We start from the raw sequence: 18954 nt of genomic DNA on the forward strand, positions 1-18954 counted from the left end.
TGTGAGCCAGCAAGATATTTTTAGGCTCCTGAAAGGGTAATGTTTATCATGCATTTAACTCCAGGTAAGCTCACCATTCATTTAGAATTCTTTCAGCAACTTTTATTCTTTTATTTGACACTACAACAGAAAAAGGGACATTTGCACAAACTCCTCCTTCCATTACTGAGGGACATGCTTATCTTGGAATTATCAATGTAACTAAATAATATCTGCCTGGAATGTAAACCCATTTGTGCTATGCCCTTAGGGTGCAAAGAGGAAGTTTCATATTAGAAGTAATTATATAGTAAGTATATCACCAGTAAGTTTCTACACAAAGTTAACCAATAAAATGCATTCCTCCTATTGAGTCTAGAATTTGTGAGATTTAGGATTGTGAGAGAGTGGGTAAATTCCTCCAGAACTGGAAATTAAGCCAGAGTTCTTGCAGAAGGAATTTATTTAGAGTCTATGCAATAAGGCAAACCATTAATCACAAGATTTCAAGTCTGCAGGGACATTACCACAGCACCTTGCCTGAATTTCCATGACTACATTGATAAATGCAGTAGTTAAGTAAACTTATTATATGTTATGTTATTGGAAATTGAAGAATTCTCAAGATACCAACTGACACTGGATTACTGCTTAGAACACAAGATGACTAAAATTACCATCAGGGGTGCTTTTAGAAGCTTTCAAAGACCTGGGGGAATTCTTTGTTCTGTTAAATTCAAGCAGAAGCTGCCTCTTAATTGGAGGTTCACCTAGAATAAAAACACAAAAGTTTTAAAAGTGATGTACCTTTCAAGTTCAGTTTCTTATCAATTGGCACAACACAACTGTAATTTCTAAATAAAACACTGAAGTCAAAGCAAGCAGATCTAAGATGTTTTCAGGTCATGTGTCTTAAATGGCCTTTTCAAACACAGAGCCACCTCACCACAAATTGCAGAAGTTTCTCCTGTACAGAATGACTGCATATTGTGCTACCAAGAGTGACAACAAAATCCCACATAATGAAGCCTGTTATTAAACTTTTGTGATCAGTAATTCTTTTCCACCCAAAATGAAGTCTGTAAGCACCACAGCTCTCAGACTGCATTTCACTTGCATCTCTCTTTAGACTTTCAGTAACACAAGAGTCCCTCCAAACTTTTAAGATTAACTCATCTTTTACAGAAACTGTAACTAAGGTCAGGGTTCAGCTGTGGCACAGCTATTTCAATCTGGATTGGTAAGAGTCCTACCCTGGCTTTTGCCACCTACCCAAACTTTCCAGCGCTAGCCTGCCTGACTCTTGCACCTGAACCTGTGCAGCCAGGCAGGGACTCTGCTGCAATCTCCCCTTGCACAGGGAGTTTCCAGCTAGCCCAGGTTCCTAAACTGGTCTGTATTTCTGCACAAGCATCAAGTACCAACACTTCAGCCCTAGACAGATCAGTTTCAGAAGGCAAGAAACTACATTTAAACCAACAACTATTTTTCATATCAGACTAGCAATCTTGATACAACCAAAACATTGTCCTCACCTACAATGCACAAAAAGGTGAAAATTGAAATACTGGTACTAATTTTTCAAAGAAAAAACACTAGATTTGTACAGAGAGGAAGAAAAAGTCTGCTCAGAGAGAAAACGAATAGCAGCTTTCTTCTGAAAGCTTACAGTAAAACAGCAAACCTGTACATGTTCAGAATTACTAATCACAAATTTAGCTTCTACTGTGCATATTTAAGTCTGGACAGAGTGGATGAACTAGCCTGAAGCAAGAAGAGTTTTTGTCAGACACCTAGAGAAAGAACTTGAATGTTTCTGTGAGCTAAAAATCAACGTAACATGCAAAAAATCCCCCAAAACCTAAACCAATCCACTATGTAGAAATATGGAGTTGAAATCTGTAAGATAAAATACCTACCAAGTGAGTTGTTTTCTTCAAGGTGCCTCTTCCCAAAGGTCTTAGTTTGGAAGTTTTTATCTGGTCTGCCACTGAAGGTCTGCACAGCATTAATTTGTACTCCAGAACTGGAAAAACTGTCTTCCATAAAAGCTCTTGCACTTTCTGCAGCTTCGACTTCCAAGTAATTTTTTGGACTTTGGAGAAGATTACTGTTAATTTCTGCTTTAGCAGTAGCACTGCATGAAATTGCTTCAGAGTCTGTTTTTGACCACAGATTCAGCTGCCCTTTTCCGAAAGACTCGGTTTTCGCTTGCTGGAAGTTATTTTTAAATGATGCTAACTGCTTCTTTTTCTGATTGTATGGTGTGTGCTCAGGCATTTTGACATGGTGAGTGCTTGGAAAATACTTTATTTCCTGAGGGCAGATGCCTTTAAAGTCAGAGTCTTGATTGCAGCTGTTTTTAGTTTTGAATTCTGAGATCACCTTATCTGTTAAAGATTCTACACGTTGACCACTGTCTTTAATTGAATTAAGCTGATCTGTAGTACAAAGCCCACTACTCAAAAAGTAATCAGATTCTTCTAAAATTGCCTTTGCTTTTTGATAGGCATCTTTTGAAACTTTTACCTGCTTTCCACTAGCAGTGCTGAAGCCAAAAGCAGAATCTGAAATCAGTTCAGGGCTGGTATTTTCTTCCCCTTTTGATGATACTACCTGCATTTCCCTAGGTAGTACTTCAATGTGCATTTTAGACTTTTCAACATCTTCCTCAACTAAAGATGCTTCTTGTACATGTGGTGAATGACTACCTTCCATTTCAGAAAAGAGCTGTCTAGCTTTCCTGAGTGACTCTTCTGAAAGCTGTACAGGCTTTCCACTTGCTGTACTAAAAAATCCAAAATGGCTTGTAGAAGCATCTGTTGTAGAAGCATCTGATAGCTTTATTTGCTTATTTGGAACAAAGTGCCCTAAAAGCTTACTATTCTGTTCAAAGGATTGCTTCGGAGAATTTGAAACAGACTTTGCATCTGCAGATGTGCTTCTTTCTTGGTGACAGTTTTCATCAGCACTTGCGTTTACTTTAATAAACTCTTTACTAGTTGTAGCATTAAAAAAATTAGCAGAATTAGGACACTCAGTGTGAAGGACTACAGATGAATTTCTAGCAATTTCTGTTTGATTCCTTCTTGAGTTAGGCTCAATATCATATTTTACAGCCTCACTGCAGTCTTGAAACATTTGTCTTACACTTGCTAATGCACTTTCTGAAACAGACACAGCTTTCCCTTTTGCTGTGCTAAACACGGTTTGTTTCAGATCACCCCTTTGCTTTTCAACCTTAAGTGTTGTTTCTTTTAACCTGTTAAAATTAGTTTCCTCTTCAAGAAGACTGACTAGTGTCTGGTTTTGGCAAGCACTGTCAATAGTGTCTGTGAAGCTATTTTTATCAGCAGCAGGTTCATTTAAATGTTCTAAGTTGAATTCTTTACTGTCACCATTCATGTAAGAGCATCTACTTTTTGAATCTAAAAGGAGCAATTGATCGCCTTTATTGTTGCTCTCCTCAACAAATAAAGTATTTTTTGTACCTCCAGGCACACAGTTATCTTTGACATCATGTGGTACCTTTATTAAATGCAGAGATGCAGCAGAGTGCACAGGAAAATCATGTGTGTTTTCCAAATCATCCCTCTTTCCTGGTGAGTAGTCCACCATTTTCTCTGCAAGGAATTTTCCATCTTCAGACAAATGAGTTCTACTTAAAGCATCAATCTTCTGTCCTTTAAGGGATTCTAATTCTGATTTTCCTGGTCTGATATCAGCTTTTTTATGCATATGTGAAGTTACCAAACTCCCTTCACAAGCAGGATCAAGAATCACAGCATGTTTAATAGGACTGCTATCTATTGCCTGATCTCCAAGCTCTTCAGCAACAAGCTCTTCATTTAAATTGAGTTTTTCCGAGTCACACTGAGCAATGCTTTCAATACATAAATCACAGTCTTTAACACAGTTCTTGCCACATTTCCTTTTCTTGGTGTGAGTCTCAAAATTGTCATTTCCTACATCAACATCTGCAAAAAACTGTTCTGCTTTAGCCAAAAATCCATCAGCAATTGCTATTTTCTTGCCACTAGCAGTACGAAAACCAGTCAGATAACTCCCTTCCACTTCATTTTCCCCCATGTTTACCTCTTGTTCAAGAGGTATTTGAGAATGATGGTAAGAACCTATTTTTATTCTGCTTTCATTCACTAGCAGGTCCTTATCATGACTGGTGTCTTCTTCCATATTTTTACAATCTGTTTTTTCTTTATCAGAGTTCTCCAAAACATTTATGTCTCCTTCTCTGCACTGTACACTGAACAAGGGCAGAGAATAATCCAAAGCTGCATCAGAAATGGATATATCACCACCAGCTGGAGTCTGAAGTTTTGGTGACAAACATTCATTTTCCTTTCCGTCTTCTTTCTGCTTAGGACACTGGTTTTCCATTCCGTATGATGTACTTAAACTGTGTTCTTCTACAGTTGTAATAGCGTCTTCTAGACATGTTACATCTAATGAGTGGTCTTGCAAATTGCCTTCATCATCCCCTCGATTTAAAATTTCTTTGGAAGTTTTATAATTCTGCTTATGATTTCTAGTGGATAATAGGCTGTTGATAATGTTAATACTATCAAAACTAACATTTTCAGTATTATTTACTGATATTTTTGTCTTGTTTTCCATATTCTCCTTGAATACTGTACTAGTTTGTTCCTCATTTTTATTCTGTGCATGGTAGGAGACAGAACCTGTGTGGGAAACAGCATTAACACTTTTGAAATCTGAAACATGAACAGTTTTTTCTTTGCTTTCTTTTGTCAGGCATCTGGAAAAATTACTGTTAGAAGACATAGATCCATTTGAATTGTGACATCTAGTAGCAGTTTCAGAAGATTTGAACAAGTAGTTATCATCATCCAAGTCTCTGAAGAGCTCTGCAGACCTGCTCAAAGCTGCTTTTGAAATATTTATTTTTTTACCTCCAGCTGAAGTAAAGCCTATGAAATTAGAAAAGCTGTCCTGCTTAGCTATGGGAAAGCTCTCATCAGATCTTCTACTTTCATTTATGTCTAAGTCAGTAAAAGTAACTTTTTTATCATTTTTGTGGAAAAACACTGCATTTTCTTTTTCATTTTTCACCAATTCAGTGTCTTCATTTGTGTCTTCCTCCTGAGCACAATACTTGTCATTTTTTACTTGATTTTCCAATTCAAAAGTGCTACAAACCCCCACATCTTTCCTTGTTTCAGAAATATTTTCTACATTCTTTGTTCCATGTGTTTCTACAGTTTCTAATTGGTGCAAGTTGTGACTTTGTATTGCATTACTTTGCTTTCTGAACTGTGTAAATTCAAACTGACTACCTGTTTCTTCCAAGATACTGGAAAGTTCAGCAATTTCAGCTTCTTGGCTTGCTGTCAAGGTATGATTTGATTCTTTCAAGGCTTGTGGAGTTCTAGGAAAGTTTTTACACAAGCTAACTTTATGTGGAGTAAACTGTGTATGCCTGGGTTCAAGAAAACTTGCCTGTGAATCTGAAGAATCAGATAAATTACTCCCCAGCTTGCTTTTTGAATCTGAGAATAGCATATTTTCCTTTTTAACTTGATGTGAAAAGTTTCTGACTCTTTCCATGGAAGAGGCTCCAAAGCATTCATTTTCAATATCCTTGAACAGCATTCTGCCTTTAGCTATACTGGCTTCAGAGAATTTAATCTGTTTATTGGAGGCAGTCTGAAAGCCACTGAAGCCCAGATTCAAACTGCATGCATTAAGATTCACTGATGATTCCCCTTTACATTTTAAGTTCTTGTTTGGCATTTTTCTGGAATACATAGGTGCTACTTGTTTATCTTCCACAGCAATTACTTCATTTAAAGAATTATTATCTCCACAACCTAATAATTCTTTAGAAATGTCTACAGGTACATTACTGAATGCAGCTGCTTGAGGGCTTTTGCTGTTTTCAGCTGGCTTTGGGTCTTCACTGTTGGCTACATCCTCTGAAAAGGCAGCTGCATCTGTTTTCTCCCCTTGTTTTAATACAGTACTGTTATTTTCTGAGCAGTTTATTCCCAAAGGTCTCTGTACTTCTCCACAGTCAACTCCTGACCTCTGATCTGTAGAATGCCTTTTATTGGGTGATAATTTATCGCAACAGTCACTACTGACTCCAGTTATGCCAAAGTTGATCTGACACAACGATGTCGAGTCACTGTGAATATCAATCAAGAGTTCCTTGTCTCTGTGAGAAGACCCAAGCTCTTTCAGGTTCTGAGGTACAGCAGCTCCATTGTTCACCTTAGCACTCATGTCCTTACCTTCTTCACCTTTCCCTAATGCACAGCTTTTAGGGAGAAATCTGGAATGCTTTCTTGCCATTAGGCATGCTGAAGTCAGAACTTTACGTTTTATATTTGAAAGAATCTCACTATTTAAAGAATTTGTTGTGTCTTCTTTCAGTGTGTCTTCAGATACTTCTAAGCATTTTATTGATGCAGCAGGTTGATCTTCTCTTGCATTTTCCCTCAGGTCTTCAAGATCTTGTTGTTTCAACCTATCACTGAAGGAATTATCAGATGAGTTATGCATTATATCAATTTTTAAAGTAGAAGCACTGAAGTTCTTTGTCCTCATATTTGATTCCAAATACTGTCTCTCAGCAGGAAGAAAGTGGTCTACAAGACAAGACATTACAGAGAAAAATAGAGAGAAATATTCAAACAATTGTAGATTCAGATTTTCATTAAAAGAAAAATAACTATACAACTTTAATATTCTTTATGATCACTTAGAAGTTACCAGCTAGGACAAAATGGCCCTCGACACTATTGATGTAAAAGCAGCATTGACAAAGATAACTAAGCTTGTCAATTACAATAATGGCTCAGAGTGGAAGTTTCTATTCCAGAAACTAGACTGTTAGGAAAAAGGTTATCACAAGATTACTTGAAAATTATGCTATCCTTATCACTGTTTAACAGACCGATTCCATATGTTGATTCCCAATTGCCCAGCTACTTTTCCACGAACACTAGATTTTACATGATTTTATCTGAAACATTTACATGAAAGGCTCATAATAACGAATCCTCCACAAATTATAAAAGATTTAATAATATACCTTGCTCAACATCATTGGCCACCAGACAGTCTCTAAATTCATATGAATCTGATTCCAAATGTGGCAATGCAGTATGAATAGGTGATTCAGAGGTTACTTCTTTTTGTGTTTTTTCATCTTGATACAGTAAAGTATTATTTATTCTATAAATAAATTTCTTGGATCTCTTTCTCAGACTGGGTAACATCTTCAGGTTTTTAAAACCAGACTTTGTAGGAGTATTTTCACTATTTATTAAATACAGGTCATCACAATTATCTGGAGATTTGGCACTAGACACAAGTGGGTGAGACAGAACATCAGTTACGACAGATTTAGAAGTTGCTTTTAAATGCTTGGGAAACTTCTCACTGTAGACAACAGAACACTCTGTGACATTTCCATGTTCAATTAAAAAAGAATTACAGTTTAAGAAGCTCATTTTGGAAACCTCAGCTGCACATCCTTTTACTAACTCTGGATCTTGAACACTCAATGACACAGATTTTACTGGAGTTATTTCCGATGTTGAGTTGTTTTCAGTGTTTTTCATTTCACAGAATTTTTCTGACAAATCCGCACTCAAGAGCTTTTGTGCTTTTATCAAGCATGAAGAGTTCAGTAAAGATGTTTCCACAGGATCATCCTTGGCCATTAGTAATGACTTTTCTTCTAAATTTTCTCCCCCACGTAAGTCAGAAGGTGCAGAGCTACATACAGACATCTCCATATGAGCTTTGTCAAGACCAGATAAGTTCAGTTGAGACCACTGGTTTGATGGAGAGTGCACACTTTCTTTCACAGGCCTCTCATTCTCAAAGGACCTGTCTGGTCTATAATCATTCACATCTCCTGCATTCCTAAGAGACTCCAATTCTTTTTTGTGTCCTATTAAACCATCATCTTCACTGGTGTTTTGGAGTAAAGAACTGTTCACCTGAGCACAGTGGCTGTTTTCTAATTTCCAGCTATTTGTTTTGATTTCCTGTGAAATTCCATTCTTTCTTCCATCAGGCTGCTGAGAGGGAACATCCCCTTTTTCTTGTGGTTTTTCTGGATTTATCTCATATTTCTCCACTGCATCCAGAGCATGTGGAATCAGCAGAAGAGTTCCACTGGACTCAGCTGGCATGCTGACTGTGTCCTCAAAGCTATCCATCTCACCCAGTAAGCCATCTAACACCTCTGACTCTGGAGTTTAGAGAAGATGGAAAAAGGAAAAGAATTAAGAAAATAAGCTTTAGGAAATAACTTGGGAACAGTATTCATAAATAGAGCTTTCAATTTTATAGTCATTAGCTTTACTCAGGAGTGAGTTGGTAAAGAAAAACGTAAGCAGCTGCTAGAGGAAACAGGAGGTAAAGGAAATACATGTAAATGCCCTGGCCTCCTGAGCTCTGTAGTGGCTAAGCCTACCAAGATGAGACCTGGCTGTCTCAAAAGAGTAATTTTCCCCCCTACAAACAGAGAATGAGTAGTAAATTTTACAAGATAAATATATTTATTTTTTTCTTCCAGAATTTATACCTGATGGTAGGTACCAGGTACTTTTAATAAGCTGCCTATTTTTATCTATAACTGGCAGCTAAAGAAACGCTTATATAAAAATTATTAAATTGTCTTCTATTATGATATAAAATAGTAGAGTATCTAGAAAGATTCAGAAATATTCTCAGTCTTTTAATTGATTATGAAGCTTTTAAGTAGTTCCATGATTGGCACAAATATTAGAATAATAATGAGAAATTTTTGTATGTGTTTAGAAATAACATGCAATAGGGGGAAAATAACCCAAACTCTACTTTGTAGAGCTTATACACGCCAAATAAAAATATTACCTTCTCAAATGTATGAAATGAGACCCACTTATGAGACCCACTTATGAAATGAGACCCACTTATGAGAACATTTCACATTCAAAAACAGGTTTCATTTACAGAGTGCTTTTTAAGGCTTTTTCATATCACAGGAATCATAATAAAGTACCTAGAAAACAGTCCTCCGTTTTCCTTAGGCCCATAACCAATAGCTTAACTTTTTCTATTAACTTTTTTAACGTATAATTTCTTTAACTCACGACTCTGTAACTTTCCCTATTAGAACTTTTAAACAGTGTAGTATCTGAAAGATTTTCCATTTGGGAGTCCACAGATTTCCCAGTACTTGGTCACACACAACCAAGTATTTGCAATGCATCAGCTATAGGTTCATGCTGATGTTGTAGGCATAAAAAGTTACCCATTCTCTTTACTTTCTATTTTTTTGCCTGAGTGGTAAATGAGATCTCAAAAAGAAATTGTAACTCTACATATTAAGTGCACAGGTAGGTAATTTTCCTTTATTGAAGTAAGTTCCTCTGAAAAAACTTCTGTGTCCATACCCTTTTGTCCTGTGATTACTTGTCGGTAAAGCTTTCTACACAGACACAGCTTATTTGTTTTTACTTAAACAAGAGACATTACTTTTTAGTATTAAAGAAAACAAGGACTAACTGAAAGACTGTACAGATACTGTCTGTATGCTGAATAATCTCATTACAGGGAAAAACAAAACTCAGGGAAATTAATTCTGACTTCTAAACTCACTGGAGGGTGATGATTTGATATATTATGATCTTATGTTCTTTAACTGAAACAAAATAGAAACCTAATAAAATTTATTGTACTTTATGATCCTATAACACTCTTCCACAGAAAGCCAACATCTGAAAGCTACAAATGTGGAGCTCTCTTTTTTTTACACAGCATCTCCAAATGCCAAATTATCAGAAGGGGAGAACATAGGAAAAGGGAAACACTTGCAAGTTATTTTAAACTCTAAGACAAATGATGGTCTTCTCCCTCTATTTTTCTCAGACACTGTTTTAACTGATCTTCACTATGTAGCATGCAATGTAATAGGACCTACTGGAAAATAGACCAAGATCAAATAATTTGTCCTTAATTTCTAAGAATATTTTCCTAATTACAGATTATTTGAATACATTTACTACCAAACAAATTCTTTTCATCATATTTGAACCTACAGTATAAAAACAGCAGGCCTATATCACTCTGTAAGCAACAATGCTTCCTGATGCTAGCATTCTCAGCTTTCCTTATCAAATTCTAAACTGATTCTTTCATAATTCTTACATGTACCACCAAACCTTATTTTTAGGGCAGGCCACTCAATTCAGATAAGGAGACATAAGATCCTAAGGATATACTGTCCTGTCTAGCCAGCATGAATCTCTACAGCACTTTTTACACCCACACATGCTGAACAAATTTCTGGTAATTATCTTCCCTTCTGCCATCATTTCTCAACTAAAATAAAAAAATCTCCCAATGGAATTTACACTTTCACTTGTTCACTAACATGATCTAAAAACACAGAATGAAAATATTTTTCCCTTGTCTTTTGTACTTTCTACATTCATTTAAAGAAATCCAAAACATTTTTTTCCAAAAGGATTGCCACATTTTGAACTACCTATTTTGAGCAGGTGAAGTAAATGATGAAAGGATACAGCAAGATCAAAAAACAAGCTCGCCACAGAATAGTGAGTGCTGGGGTGAAACGTCATGATAAAGTTAAGCCTGTTCATCAGCTAGAAGCAGTAATCTTGCTCCCCCTTGAGCCTGTACGATTTTTCTGTCTCAGCTCTCCCACAGTCTCACCTCTCCAACTGCAGTGAACACACTTCACAGTGGTAATCTGGTTGTTGTCCAGTGGCAACCTGGCTTTCATGGCTTAACTAGGACACTGATTTAATTCACTGACTCAAGGCTAGAATAATTTTACAAATGAGAATCAACTCAGGGACTCGGAGTACACAGATGACAGAACAAACCAGCCATAAGAACAGCCCAAAACACAGAATGTAGTTTTATCTTCGGTCTTGCTTCACCAAATACTTATTAGGTAAAGCATCAATGCATACCAAAATCTTTGATGTCATCTTCAGGATTTAGCTTTACTGTCTCTGGTACAGACAGCATACTTGCATCACTTATCCCAGGACATTTATCATGCTTGTAAAAATAGTTGTGCAAAATCTGTAAACCAAAGACAAAATTTGTACCAGTAAGGATCACTTTAACAGTCAAGGAACAGACCTCTTAACATCCACTGTGTACCTGACTCCATCTCTGAAAATGAAAGGTAACATTTTCAGAGGTACATGTAAAAAACAAATAAGCAGATAATCCCCATTTTTGATGCAAATCAGATTCCATTTTAAAGTCATCTCCAGGGCAGTGAATGGGTTCAGCAGTTTACTGTAATCCACTCAAAAAGGGAACAAAGGAGATAAGAGAAAGGACAAAGACATTTTGCCTATTTTCACTTGTAACAGTTTGTTAACTGTGAAGTTTCAGGTCGTTAAGGATAAAACTTAAATTTGTAATTGAATCCTTTTATAATTCCGTCGTCAGTTTTCAGTCTCAATAATCATTCAGCTTTCATATACACAGTGTCAAATTCCAATTATGCAAGAACTTTCCCTATCACTAACACAGGACTAAAATTAATACTCAATTTCAACTCTTGATTGTAGTGGTTGAGAGCAAGTAATTATTCCCAAAGAATAACTTTCCAGAGCTTGATGGAAGTGGGAAAAAACCAGACAAACCAATCTTAAGGTGAGTAACATAATTCCTAGGTTTGATTTCTCTCTGAATAATACTGAGTGCTGCTGAAGCCAGGTGGTTTGGAGGGCAAGTATTGCTTTTTTTTTTTTTTTAATAAGCACACCAAAAAATATTCCTCGGAGAGAATTATTTGTGAGAACACATTCTGCAACCATGTATTGCAAATTTAGTCTTGTGAGCAGTAACATTTTAAAAAACAGTCATGTAGGAGAGCTTAAAATGAAAATGACAGAATTGTTTTTCTTGGCTCAAGGAATGTAAACATGTAACCAAATAGTCTAACTAGAAATTAAGGAACAACATAGCTCTTAAAACTACTTACTGTATCAGTTCTTCCATCCTGTTGCTTTGCTTCAGAAATAGAATCATTCTGTCTAGCTTTAGAAGGAGACAGAAAAGTAAATTTATTTTCTCCTGAGTGATCTGCTGAGTGTGTTCAAATACAGCTCTGTTTTGGGAGGGCTTTCATTGAATTATTTTAAATTCCACTCAAATCGGTAAACAAACTACTAAAAACTAACAGTTCTAAGTAAAAAGATGAGGCTGAAGGACAGTGTACAAAAGCAGTTTTGTAACAGCACAAACCACCCCAAATCACAGGTTATGGTTTCTGCTGTTTTTCTAGTTACCATCAGTTACCACCTTGAAACAGCATTGCCATTCCCCTTTTAAGCAGTTATTCATGGCACTACTCCCCATTTTCTTCTGTCCAAAGATCTGGATGAGATCTTCAAGCCTTTCAGGAATTTGGGGTTTTTCCCCACTTCCTCCCAAAACAGCAGTATTATCTTCACTTTTGTTACAAAGGGAGAAAGTGAACCCTATTTTTAAAATGTCTCAAGAGCGTATATTAAAGTGTCTCATAGACACAGCATCTAGGTTCTGTGTAGCAGCTCTTTCTTTTCACAGGTGTCAGAAGGCAGAGAAGTATAACATCACTATTATAAAATACTAGGCTAATCCAAGACATAGGAGAATGGGAGCTCAAACCACAGCTCATCTCCCAGAACATCATCATTAAGATATGGATACTTCCCCCAGCCCTTCTTTTCAGCTCACATCTTTCTGGACTAAAGAACACCCAAAATTTCATGACTCAATAGCCTTGTGAATAGTACCACCCACTACATCCCAAAAGAAATTCCCAATCCTAGGATTCATTCTTAATATGTTTTATATGCTCTATACTGTGTAAGTTTAACAACATGAAAAAGAGCAATACCAGAAACTAAGGAGACACATCCAGGCCTTCCCCTTTTCTCATGCATTTTTGTCAACAAATCATACTGTCAGACTTCATTTTGCTTATCATATGCTAATGAAACATCACTTTCACCAACACCTTACGTTGAGGCTTGATGTTTATCATCACTGTTAGTTACCACTGAATCAATTATCACCCACTCATTCTCATTCACAGCTCTGCTGACACAGCTGTTTGTGCAGCTGTGCAGTAAATGAGCTCCAGGAACTGCCCCATCCAAGCAATCCATGAAATATAAACCCAGGAGCTCAGATCTTAAATTGGATGAGTATCCCAGTCCATCTCACTGGATTGATTATGATGGCAGGCGCAGTGAGAGTGGTTAAAAATGCTGAACCCAACACTACTGCTGGGAGGTTAACTCAGCAAGCCACCTTCTTACAGCCCAACAGTTTCTAGTTCTGTGATAGGGCAAAGCAAACATATCTAATCATCTTTCTATGCTTTGCTATGTTATTTCTATATTTATATTCCCTAACCCCTCAGACAAAGGAAGAAAACCTCTGAAAAGTTTTCTGTGAAGGCCTGCATTATCTAAAGGCACCCACTAAAAAGCATTGTAAGAATTTTGTCTTTTTTTTGCTAAAAAACCAAACAGTTCATACTGAATGAACTTCCAGTGTCAAAACCAGAAGTTTTAAACCCTTAGCAATTGGTCATTTTTAGAAATACCTATTATCACAGTTTCAACACAGGTAGGAGGCGTGGCTAAAGAACTTGACCAGGACATATCTGGATCCACTTCAGCTCCCAGACTTTCAGAAATACATTTTGGAGTTCTGACCTAGAAATACATTTAACAATCATATATATCATTTCTATGCCAAATTCTAAATGTACAACTCAAGAAAAGGAAACAAAATGCATGAATACAATCTGTACCTCTGAAAGTTTTGGTGTGTAAAACAAACTTCCATACGGACCTGAAAAACATCATGTAAAAAGGACATTAAACAGTAACTAAAAATTGAGGATTTTTATCTAGAGATGTAAAATATTTTGTAGAACTAAAAACTGAAGATACAAACCAGGGATGTTATTTCTCTGAGGTGTTCTGTAAGTACTCCTTAAAACAGCTGGACTGCAAAAGAAAATTAAAGCCATAATATTAATTTCATATCTCAATTTCTTAAAATAATCAAATATTTCAAACATTACATGTATTACCATCTCCATTATTTCTTTTCTTTGCATCATGGTTACTTCCCTGACTAGATAAAATGTAAATTCCTCCTAACTATCAGGCAATATTTTGAACATTACTATAAGTCTACTATAAACTGTAAAATATTTCTTTCAGGAAATATTTTAATTTTCAGTGATGACTTGTCTGACAAGCATTAAATTCCAATGTAACCATGCATTTTATAATAGGCTGTATGAAACTAGGGAAATTGGCTTAACCAACTGCAATTAAATAACTAGTTTAACTCTTCTTATAATCAACAGAAGTACTTTGATAAAATTTATCTGAAATACAGACATTAAGTGTCAAAATCAAGGCTATTATTAAAACAAAATCTCAGCAAATACTACAAATAGTTTTACAACTTGAGAAGCACATGATGCATCACTACTACTTTTTCTTTGGATGCTTGGACTTGGAAAGCTGAAATAATGTTAAAAAAATTTGTATTCCAACTGTGAAAGAATAGAAAAATAGGAAGAACGATCACCTTAAAGCAAGGATATTTTTGAATTCAGCTAGTGTTTTATTTTCAACTCACTTAGCAACCTACAACTATCATAAACATATCAGACATACAAGATTATTCACTGCTTTTAAAGTTCAACAGTCAAATATGGTGGCTTAAGTATCTCTTTTTGCTTAAGGTCCAGCTTATTTTCTATTTGTGTTGATATATTTAGCATACCTAGCAGCAAGACAGTTGTGGAAGGTACCAGGAGGAGAAGCAAGTATTTCATTTTCTTGGTCTATTTTTCTTCTTGTGTTACTTGGGCTTATCAAATTCTCTCTGTCTTCAACATAGAATATATTAATCAGCACAACTTTGCAGAACTCCAGGTAACAGTTTCAATTTTGACGTTTAAAGCTAAGCTTTCAGAAAGACCCAAACCAAAAAAACAAAGAAACACCAAACCAAAACAAACAAAAAAATCCTCCAATCCTAATTTCTATTCTAGCATTTTAAATAGTTTCAAATTTTATATCCAAACAATGCTAAACATGTTTCAAATGCACGGCCAAGAAGACTCCTCATTATGCCACTTTATTGACTTGGTATTCATCAAGTCATATATTCTCTTCCATTTCAGTTTTAATGTACTGCATTGTGCTTTGCTTGTCATTGCATAACTAAAGTTATTCTTAGCAAAAATACAATACATGCAAACACAGGCTTGTGCAGCTTCCCTTAAAATTTACTAAGACATACACTTATTGATTCAAATAAACAGCAAAACCAAAAAATTATTTCCAGAACTGTTGTTGGAGTCACTGTCAGCAACATCTATTTACTTGCAAAGCATCTCCAGGCAAAAGACACTGTTCCCAGTAAAGCAGCAGAATCCTATGAACAGAGAGACCCTTACATGGACAATCATCTACTCTGAAGTTTCCAAACAACCTTAGCATCAGAAATAACACTTTAGTTTGTGCATTTCTCTCTGCTTCTGAGTTCATATGCATAGCACAGGTGCATCCCAGAACTATACCAAGGTATGAAATCCATCAGCTCCCATCCAGGCTCTTGTTTTCACAAAAGCCATTTGGCTCTAACTAAGAAAATAGAGTATTTTAGGCAGTCACATGTGAACTTTGCACATATGCAGACCAAAACTGATAATTTTGAAATAAACAATCATAAGGTTCCTTTCTTTGCCACTTATGAAACTGCCAAATGAAATTCCTGAAAACAAGAATTCCCTAGGGACTTAGCACTGTTAAATACAAATAGCTACATTTAGAAGAAACATGTTCTCAGCAGAAGTTGTACAGCGAGCTTCAGAAAAACAGAGTTACAATATTCCCTGGAAGTAGTGTTATAAAGTATACTTGAACTGTAGCACAGCTCTAACCCTTCACAAAATTTGCACAGGATGTAAGAACAATTCTGGTAATAAAAGGGAGTCCTGTGTTTGTCTGTAACCTGGCTAGAAAAGCTTATCATAAGGACACAGACACAGCAGATGTACCAATCACATACTGCAGGAATGGGGTTAAATACTCTCCCATACAACAGATTTTTACAGGCAATGTTGCATACATTCTCCATAGAAAAGATTCTTCTTGCTGTCCAAGGAGGGTGGATACATCAGAAAGGAGCAGAGTGACAAGTACTTGGGATTTGGAAATAATGTATGACAAGTACCTCACAAAATTCCTTTTTTTTTTTCCAAATGGGAAAATGTAGTTTTTTATGTAATTTACAATCTTAGTAACTCAAAGAGATGGTGCTTCTAAAACTTTCCAAGAAAGGTTAAGGAGTGCCCTATAGACTGCCTCACACTTCATCATGGTAAGGATGATTCTCACCCTTTAAAAGCTTCAAAACTTCTGCACAAAAAATCAGACTGCTAAAACAATTCACTTTGATTTGCAGTCAGCAGGTTATATTAAGTTCATATCCCCTTATATCCCCAGTACTTAGAATGTTTGGACCACAACAGTATCTCTTATACAGGGAATTTTGCTTATATGTTATCAGTTTATCACAACCTGAATTTACTATTAAGATTAATTCTGCATTTTTAGATGGTCTTCAGAAGACTACTAAAATAAGCTTTTTAATCCCACAATTCCTGAAGCAGTATTACCTGTGACATTAATGATCATCAGCTGCAACAAAAGGTTAAAAAAAAAAAGTTACTCACTTGCTCCTATTTTTTTCTGATCTGGGTCTTTTTCAGGAGAAGAACAAGGTGGCAATATTGAATTTTGTTCTTTAAAGAGCAGTGGGGTTGATTCCAGATGACTGTATGTTGAGGGTTTTGTCCTTGGAGTTTTAAAAGCTGTTTGATCAAACCAGCCAGAGGGCCCATCAATCTCTGCGAACGATTTGGGATCATATGGGGGTGCTTCTGCGCTGAGTTCTTCAAACCAATTAAGACTGATAGGCCCTAAATCTACGAAGGAAAACAGATAGGAAACTACATGAAAAGGAAAAAGGTTCCTCCATGGAGGATGTGAAAATACACCAGGCATTTAAATGCTAGCAGCAAAGCACAACGCTGCTTCCACTGCCATACTTCTGGTTTGCTTGTTTCTAGATGGCTTTGAACTCTGATACCCACAAAATATAAAGGGATATCTGCCCAAATTCTCAGACCATTAACAAAATAACTGAAGGACCAGAAAAATATCCAGTTTGTTTAAAATCATAACTATACGCTTGCTTTTAGTTTCTCTTTTTTTGCTTAGAGTGGCAAGTTAAACAGGTTCCTTTTAAAATTTAAAATAACTACCACAAATGTCTCAAGCAAAAGACTAAGCCTGGTCTACATGTGGGTATGTATAGAGGTGACAACTCTAAAAAAGCAAGTACAAAAAGTAACTAAGCATATATAATGGAAAAAAACTACAAATAAAAATTTGAAGAAATCTAGGTATTAGGAAATACAGGTTTGGGGCAAGAACAGCAGCTAACAACTTGCAGAAAGCTTTCCTGTGAAACATATAGGAAACATGTATAAAATATTGGTGACCAGAAAGCAATCCTAGTAAAGTTATTTCCTTTAGATAAGCTGTACCTGATTCACTGCAGTGTGCCTTAAATATTTCAAAGAAAGTTGGTCTTTCCACAGGTTTGCAAGCCATTTTCTTATCCATTACATTACGGGAACAGTTGAAAAGCCTGAGAAGAAATAAAACACTTGCATACAGTGCTCTTTGAATATCTTAGGCTGGCTTTCCCGCATTTTGTGGTGTGGCACAGCCCAGTTTGTTTAGCTTTGACTGTGATGTGAGCATTCAAACACCACAGTGATGAACATGGTGGGAAAACAACAGACAAGAGTGTAGGGAATTATACCAGAGATAATGAAAACACTCAGCAAACACATGACACGATGGAATGGGCAGAACACTTCTGAGGTATTTTAAACACAAACCAAACCCCACACTCACTACAACGTGTTAGGATGGAATATGTACTATCACACATATACTGCAACAACCACTACAACTTACATGTCACGAATTTGATTCAAAGTTGCCTTCAAGTGGAGCAGACACTGTCAGTTTCACGGTTCTATTAAAAAAACATATATAATAAGCCCATAGTGAGACTTCACCGTTTAACACATCTAGGCCTTCCAGAGTAAACCCGCTTCCCACACGATGGCCGTGTTACACACGGTGCCCTATCAAAACAATGGGAAAAACGGGCGCTCTAAAGTAGGGTACGGGCTGCATTACGACAGAACACCGAGGAAGTACATTTTATGAAGTGCGATTTGCCCAGTCCGCGCTGCTTTCCGCGAGAGGAAGCTGCTCCCGGGCAACGAGCACGCTCGGAGCGCGGCCTGTGCAGCCCCCGGGTCACCGCGGGGCCTCCGGGGCCAGGCCAAACCCCGCTTCCCCTCAGCGCGCCTCACCCGCGACTGCGGGCCCGGGCGGGCTGTGAGGAGAGCGAGGGACGCCCGGGGGCGGCAGTGACCCCCCAGGGCACAACGCGGGGCCGAGCCACACGCGGGGCCGTTACCTGCCGGCGGCGCCTCGGGCGGGGCGGCGGCCGCAGCATCGCCTCACGCAGGGGAGCGGGGCGGGGGATGGATGAGGGGGCAGCGCAGAGCCCCAGCCCGGCCGCGCCGTTCGAAGCTTGGCGCCAACACAGCCCCGCGCCTGCGCGGCGCTACACCCGCCGCTCCCGCCTTCCGCCGCTGCCGCCCCGGCAGGAGGCGGCGAGCGGCCCCGCCTCGGCCGGCCCCGCCTCGGCCGGCCCCGCCTCGGCCGGCCCCGCCTCGGCCGGCCCCGCCTCGGCCGGCCCCGCCTCGGCCGGCCCCGCCTCGGCCGGCCCCGCCTCGGCCGGCCCTCAGCCGGGATGGCCGCCAGCAGCTTCGCT

General features: G+C 37.8%; 1 protein-coding gene across 1 annotated transcript in view; it reads right to left on the reverse strand.

The window, feature by feature from the left end:
• Positions 1 to 18220, reverse strand: part of BRCA2 (BRCA2 DNA repair associated) — a 33687-nt gene extending 15467 nt beyond the window's left edge. Inside the window, exons 1-12 of the mRNA XM_021541870.3 lie at positions 18081 to 18220; positions 17642 to 17745; positions 16766 to 17017; positions 14806 to 14911; positions 13960 to 14012; positions 13814 to 13854; positions 13604 to 13715; positions 11990 to 12045; positions 10959 to 11073; positions 7055 to 8224; positions 1899 to 6608; positions 657 to 749 (exon numbers count right to left, since the gene is read on the reverse strand). Coding sequence (XP_021397545.3) covers positions 657 to 749; positions 1899 to 6608; positions 7055 to 8224; positions 10959 to 11073; positions 11990 to 12045; positions 13604 to 13715; positions 13814 to 13854; positions 13960 to 14012; positions 14806 to 14911; positions 16766 to 17017; positions 17642 to 17745; positions 18081 to 18082 — 6814 coding nt within the window. The 5' untranslated portion in view covers positions 18083 to 18220. The remainder of the gene's footprint in view (positions 1 to 656; positions 750 to 1898; positions 6609 to 7054; positions 8225 to 10958; positions 11074 to 11989; positions 12046 to 13603; positions 13716 to 13813; positions 13855 to 13959; positions 14013 to 14805; positions 14912 to 16765; positions 17018 to 17641; positions 17746 to 18080) is intronic.
• Positions 18221 to 18954: the final 734 nt, after the last annotated feature.

This window comes from Lonchura striata, chromosome 2, assembly GCF_046129695.1.
Source record: "Lonchura striata isolate bLonStr1 chromosome 2, bLonStr1.mat, whole genome shotgun sequence".
Taxonomy (NCBI): Eukaryota; Metazoa; Chordata; class Aves; order Passeriformes; family Estrildidae; genus Lonchura; species Lonchura striata.